This window comes from Nymphaea colorata, chromosome 2 (genome assembly GCF_008831285.2).
Source record: "Nymphaea colorata isolate Beijing-Zhang1983 chromosome 2, ASM883128v2, whole genome shotgun sequence".
NCBI classification, from domain to species: domain Eukaryota; kingdom Viridiplantae; phylum Streptophyta; class Magnoliopsida; order Nymphaeales; family Nymphaeaceae; genus Nymphaea; species Nymphaea colorata.
In genome coordinates this window covers 16,878,973-16,885,709 of record NC_045139.1, presented here as the reverse complement: position 1 = coordinate 16,885,709, position 6,737 = coordinate 16,878,973, and the positions used below count along the sequence as shown (strand labels likewise).

At 40.5% G+C, this 6,737-nt stretch overlaps 1 protein-coding gene across 4 annotated transcripts; it reads right to left on the bottom strand.

The window, feature by feature from the left end:
* Positions 1-409: 409 nt before the first annotated feature.
* On the bottom strand, positions 410-6,021 carry LOC116249021 (uncharacterized). 4 transcript variants are annotated; one of them, XM_031622115.2, is made up of 6 exons: positions 5,742-6,021; positions 4,236-4,365; positions 3,132-3,827; positions 2,442-2,877; positions 1,960-2,041; positions 410-690 (listed from the first exon to the last, which is right to left on the bottom strand). In XM_031622115.2, the coding sequence occupies exons 1-6, from the start codon at positions 5,769-5,771 to the stop codon at positions 487-489; spliced, it is 1,578 nt and encodes a 525-aa protein (XP_031477975.1). In that variant the 5' UTR covers positions 5,772-6,021; the 3' UTR covers positions 410-486. The 4 variants fall into 4 exon arrangements, with proteins under 4 accessions (XP_031477975.1, XP_031477976.1, XP_031477974.1 ...); XM_031622116.2 differs by having other exon boundaries at positions 2,442-2,949; positions 4,236-4,369; positions 5,742-6,018; XM_031622114.2 differs by having other exon boundaries at positions 2,442-2,949; positions 5,742-6,018.
* Between the last annotated feature and the right edge of the window lie 716 nt (positions 6,022-6,737).

Here is a 6,737-nt window from a genome sequence, read left to right as displayed (position 1 = left end):
ACGATTTCACCATAGGTAAAAAAAATGCCGACCTTGAGAGGTCCAACGTTTCTCTCCTATTCGGTCTACAGAAGTCCAATCATCGCACGCTGCAAAGGAGCAGTTGATTTAACAAGATCACAGGTCTCCAAAATTTCAGTTTCATAGATTTAACATCAAGCCTCCCCTGATGACCTTTTCTTAGTGTATAAGAGATTAAAATCTCAAGTATGATTTTGGGTCAGAATTAAATCCATAGTTTGATGAGCCCTATACTTTACTATGGATATTTTGCCCCCTCAACCCAAAAAAAGGCTACATCAAACCTAAAAATTTAAGATCAAAGGCAATCAAGCTCTACGGTATGGAGTACTAATCCACCTAGTCAGAATGATAAATATGCAGACCGGAGATTGTTCGGAGCAGAAAAGATCAGCAAAGAGATAATACTTATTTTGCTAGAATTACATTTTTGTTGAAGTGTTGTCATAAATACATGAGTGAGCCTCAATGGCACCAGCCACAGAAGGAAAAAGAGGACGGAATCCGCCCAGTCCTCCGGATGTAATCTACTCGCTCAGCTGTCTTAGCAGCCTGTTGGTTTCTTTTGGCTTCTGCTACCATAAACTTTTCTTCAGCTTTGTGCCTTGCTGCAGCGAGCTTGTTCATCAGCTTTTCATGAGCAAGGCACTTCATCCTCTCAACTTCTAACTGGTAAAAAGATGAACCAGAAACTGCTTTAGCATTATGAAGGAAAAACAACAAATAGGTTGCACTCAACTTTTCATACCAGAGAAACAGAGGGGGAGAGGGAGAGAGACGATTATAGAGACAAGAAACTTTTAACGTCAGAAATTCAAAATATCATATTCACTTTGAAAAGACACGTGCAATTGTTCCAGATATCACCGCACCGCATTTAGTCAGAAGTGGAGCAACACCGATAAAAAGCCAACAAACCTTTACTGAAAACGCATGGCCAGAGTTGGCCAACATGGCAAGTTATTGTGGACTGTTTCACAGAAGAAAATATCTTAGCCTAATTAAACAAGAGACACAATGTTCATATATTCACTTGACCCACGAATATTTCATATTGTGTGTGATGGTGGGCATTGAATTCATTCTCCAAATATCCACAAAGACTTTGCATGCTATCAACTGTAAGGAATAAAGGTTTGCCAATTCATGCACAACTTTAGTGTGCAAAACGAAGGATTCCTATAAAGAAACTGCATTTACCAGACCAACCACCAAACCAATCAGCAGGCACCATGTAAACCTGGTAGCCAACATTAATAATGAGTGTGCTTAAATTTATTTTATCCACAAGGTTGAACTGCAAATTGGCGTCCAAAATAGCTGACCCCTGTCAGGCTTCCAGTCCAATGACAGTGAATAAGATTTTCCTTTTCCTGCAATCTTATATTCCTTATGACATGTTTACTGTTAGTGATTTATTCTAACTATTGTGTCTTCGAGCTGGTGAATCATATCACTCGAACAAGAATGCTAACAATGACATGCATAATCAACCAAGTGGAGGGTGTATTGGGAATTCAACCAGTTGGATAGTGATAAAGCCAACCGAGGTGCATCAATTTGAAATGACACTGATTACAGAGGGACAAGTGGATGCGCATGCTAAAGAAATATTATTGGACCTTTCTATTTTGTAGGAAGATATGATGGACAAGGCTGGCATATATTGTGTTTTAAGACTAACCTAAAAAAGTACACAACTTGAAGTGCAAGCAATGCAGGCTCTTCAAAATTAGCACGGCTGTGATTGTGAAAGCTACATATTCCCTAATAAGGAGTAGGTGCAACTTATCATGTGTGTGCCTTTGCATTTCCAGACAAGTATGTGGGTGTGAATGTGAGAAGAATTATGGTCTAAATTTGAAGATAAATTCCCAGAGAAGCTTTTGAATTCAAGGAAATAAAAAGTTCGTGTTAGAAAAGAGTCACATCAAATACCTCTATTCTCCTCATTTCTGCCTCTGCCTTTGCCTTCTCACGGTTCTCCCATGCTTGTATCTTGACCTCTTCACGTTTGTACCTGCAAGTGAGTTAATTATATCAGCATACAGCTATACTATCCCATCAAGGCAATGTGAACAGTGGAGATAATATTTATTCTTTATGACATTTTGCAATGAGCAGGCAGCAACGTTTGAGGGATTCCTGAAATCATGGTTAATCTTATATTATTTGCCTTTACCTGTTTAATTGATTTCAACAAGAATTGGTGCTCAAGTTTCATCTTCATAGTTAATCTTGCCTTATGAAAATGTAGTTCCAAAGTTCTTGACATATTGTAAAAGAAACTATTAAAATGATGACATGTAACTCCAGGAAGTAGAAAATTGATGCTTAACCATGCAGTAAAACCCTTTAAGTTTAGGCATAAAAGGAAAGTCTCAAGAACGATTCTCATTCAAAAAGTTGAGTAAAATAACCTGGCCATGAACTTTGCCTTCTCTGCTTCCTCCCAAGCTGATGCACGGGTCTCAATAACACTTTTAGGTGTCTGTTCTACATCAGTTATCTTAAGGGAGGTCGAAGCATCTTTCTCCTCCTCTTCTTTGCTAGCCCATGCAGCAATGTTCGTCTTACCAAGCTGTGCACTAAGAGCTGCTATCTCTCTTCTAGTTTTTGTCTGCAATTCTTTCTCAGATAGTCCACTTTCTGGGAGGTCCACCTGATGATCTAAAACACTAACAGATGAATTTGCAGGAGAAGATGCAGGTGCAATTCGGCCAGGAGTTGATGGCCGAGATGAAGAAGGACTTCTTGTTGGTGTTGTAGCCCTAACAGGTGTTGCAGTCCTTGAAGGTTCTTGACTAGCAATTGGAGTCATTTCTGTGCCCATATCTCTCATTGATACAGACTTTACTGTCAATGAAGGTGGAATAGAAGTAGTTGCATTACGAACAGAAACAGATGAATCATGCCTGCTGAAACTTACTGCAAAAACCAATACCATTGTTTGATGTTTTTAATGAAAGAGAAGGAAGAAATCTTAAAGAAAATATTAAAAAAGTCAGGTCTGGCCAAAAAAATATACAGCAAGATTTCCTACATATCCAAAAAACATATGATCAAATAAATCACCACCCAACACATCATAAATGAATTGCAATGCTCACTTGTTGAGTCTGGAACAGGAACCTCTGTTAGGACCAAAGCTGTAGGATATGAATCTCGAAATTTATTGACAGAGGAACAAGATTCAACCCCCAAATTAGCTGGTTCTAGTGAAGGTCCTGACACAGGTGGAGTAAAAGCAAATTTCTGCATGAGGGGCTCCCTCTTCACTTGACTGAGATCAATCTGTTTGGTATCCACCCGCTCATTTGGAACTTCTGTCACAATCTTTGCAGAAGGGCCACTGGGAATGCTAGGCTGGCGACTTCCATAAAACCAAGATTTCTTTGGAACCAAATTTTGAAATCCCTGTGGATGAGCAGTTCCTGCCTTAGATATGCTCTTCACCTGATTATCACTGGGCAATGCTGTTGGAATCCACTTCCCCGTATCATCCCACTTTGAAGGTGCTGGCTTGGAAAACGGTGACAACATAAACCGATGCTGACCAGACCTCTCAGTTCGCTGGAACTCGAAACTTGAGAGACCTCCACTTTCAAGACCACTATCATAATCAGCATTTTGATCTTCCAGTGATCTATTTGGCCTTGAACTATTCAAGTTTGTAACGTTTTCTTGATCTTGTGAGGGTGCAGTGCTATCCATTACAGGAATTGAATCTCCACATGTATCATCACCCACTAAAGTGGAATTTTCAGCGTGTACAACACCCAAATCCTTGCAGTCACTGCTGGCCCCTGTTTATTAAACAAATGAAACAAATCAATCAAGCTTCTAGACAATTAAACTGCTTCTAATGCTTGTTCAGATGAATCTCTTGCATGGATGAAGTGTCATTCAGCTTAAGCTACCATGCCTAAACATGATTACTCCAAACCCAAAACGTTGGCATGTCATCATCTGACCTAAATTGGCTACATGAAACGAAGTATAGAGTATTTTGTACTTATGCAAAAGCATCAAGCTTTTTAACACAATCTCGAACTCATCTCAAGAAACATTTTGCTTTAGGTTTCTATATGAACAGAAAACTGAAGAACAAAATGGAAGATGCTCTTAATGAGTTCAGCTTTGCAAGATGGAGAAAAGGATGAAAGAAATACTAAAACAACAAAATAATTCAGATATACAGCAAAAAGAAAAACCTTGATCCTCCAACTCGTCATTCTCATTAGGGAGTGGTGAACATGCAGTTCCAGCATTTTCCTCTTCTCTTCTTTTCTTCTGAACGTGCAGAAGCTTAAGCCTCAATTTGCTAGGGGAGACAATTCCTGACTAACTTTTCAAAACAAATAATAATTAGTAACGGGTCTTTTCGCTTATAAATATAAGTTCACAGTTCTGGCACCAAAGAAGATCTACGTTGATCGTGATCATGGTAACAACCATGACAACAAACAATAAGACGAAAACTTTTATAAACTATGGCATATTACTCATGCATGTGAAAGTCGGTTGAATTCTAGATCAAATCAAAATTTGCAAGAACCAAATAAGATGAAACAATAAGCTGATAACCGACTAAAAACGCCACTCCATAAGCACATCTCCGTCTCCTTAGCTCCATACCTTTTCCTTTCCAGTTTTTTATTTTTATTTTACACTTTCCCTGGACAAGTGCGAACAGCTTTTCACCCGAAATTAATAGTTCATACTCACAACGGGTCCCTAGAATTTGAGGTCATGGATATAAACGGACAAGAATGGAAAACTAAATTTAATAGTTCCGGAAGAAACAACCCCGAAAAGAAAATCAACATTAGCGTGAGTGGAACTCAAAATGCATTCCATCTTTTGAAATGTTCTTCGAAACACATGATGGTTGAACAAGTAGCTGCAGTAGTAATGACAGTAGTAACAGTAATCGGAAACAGCAATGGCAATACAGGGAGCATTCATATCCCATTTGAAAACCCTAACAATAGGTGAGCAGAGTTTCAGATGAGGCTACTTCTTCAACAAAGAGAGCGAGCAAATTCCCGTATATTCAAAAAATAAAAAATCGTATCCAATCGAGCAGGACTTCGGTCAAAACTTATTAAACACTTACTATTCAAATAAACGATCGGCACGAAAATCTACACTGAAGAGACCAAACCCAAGCGCGCAAATTACAGATCGGCTACTAATTACCTCACAGTCCAAGCAGAAAACCAAATGCCCCCACGTTTAAAGAAACGTGAGCCTCCAAACGAGTGAGAAGGCCGCACTTCCGATCTCCGAACCCACAGAAGACAAGAAAATGAAATGACAGCCACTGAAACGACGGGTCACGTGTCCTTTCCCAAGCATCAACAGAGAATACCAGAAAGCGCAGAATCCGGATCAGAACAGGACTTGAGCTCGAGCGATAAGAAACAAGCGTGACGATCGTACCTCTAATGCCTCAAGGAATGACGATACAGTTCCAGACAGCAAGCGGCATATTAGAGAAACTACAACGATATCTCGAGTTCGTCGACTCAATGACGAAAATCACGGAAACAGACAAGAGTTCAAAAGCTCCAGACAGAGAGTCAAGGCGAACATAAAAATCAGGAAAGAGCTCAAAAAATCCAGAGAGAACATCGGAATCACGAAGGAGACGGAGATTACTTCAAAATTGCAAGAGCTCGAGAGATTTTGAGAGAGAGAAGGAGAGAGATAGGTACCTGGATCTTCTCTATCCTTTTGTATTCCATGGAGAACCGCCTTCCAACGGAAGCTACAGAAGGAGAAGAAGCGGAGGAGAAAGAAGCACCGTCTTCTTCTTAATCAACATCATCACGGCGTCGCCATTACAGTAGAGCCATCACTCTCCAGTCTCATCACTCCCCTGACCGTCCTAGAAGGGCTCTTCCTGGCGAAGAAAATCCCCAAAAAGGCAAAAAAAAAAATGAACGACCACGAGTTACCGTCCTCGTTTATACTTGGAAGAACGAAGGGCTCCCCGCGCCCTACCGCTTGAAAAAACGCCCGCCATAATTTAAGGACGTCCCATATCGTTATTTATCGCGACGTTCAAAATGTCGAGGTAACCTTGTTGAATTTATTGATTGTTTACGAACGATACTTTCGTGTCCCTTTCGCTTTTAAATTAAAAAGCACAAATTACAGAAAGCGGCTCCCAAGATGATCTATTAATATCTCACCTCCCAACTTTTAAACTTTATCACACAGGAAGTTAACTCTTAAACAGCTGCTTGGGCAATCTTCTGATTTTATTTTCAAGAAAGCGGTGGTTTGAGGGTTAAATCTAAAACCGAAGCACTTGTCGGGCAAATTTTAAAAGTTAGGCGGCAACTTGTTAATGTACTTAACGTTTTGTTTCCGTTAGAATAAGTGAAGTGCCGGTAAAAAGCTTTTCGAGTTTACGGTAACACAAAAGGATAACTTCGTAACTTCAACGGACCTTTTCAACCTCCCCGCTATGATAGGCGGAGCACGCGGTCGTCTCCAAGCAGACCCTGTGGGGCCCCCAGTCGGCAGGTCAATAGTGGATCTGGACCTAGGTCGCCGAACTTTGTCTCGATTCCCATAGGGAACTTGGGCCACCGAGATCTGGATCCAGACACCAAATTTGATCTCTGGACTTCGTGTTGGGTCCGATGATCCGTGGCTAAACTTGGCTGGTTGGGACGGGGTCAGGGATTTCCGGTTCCGAGTCC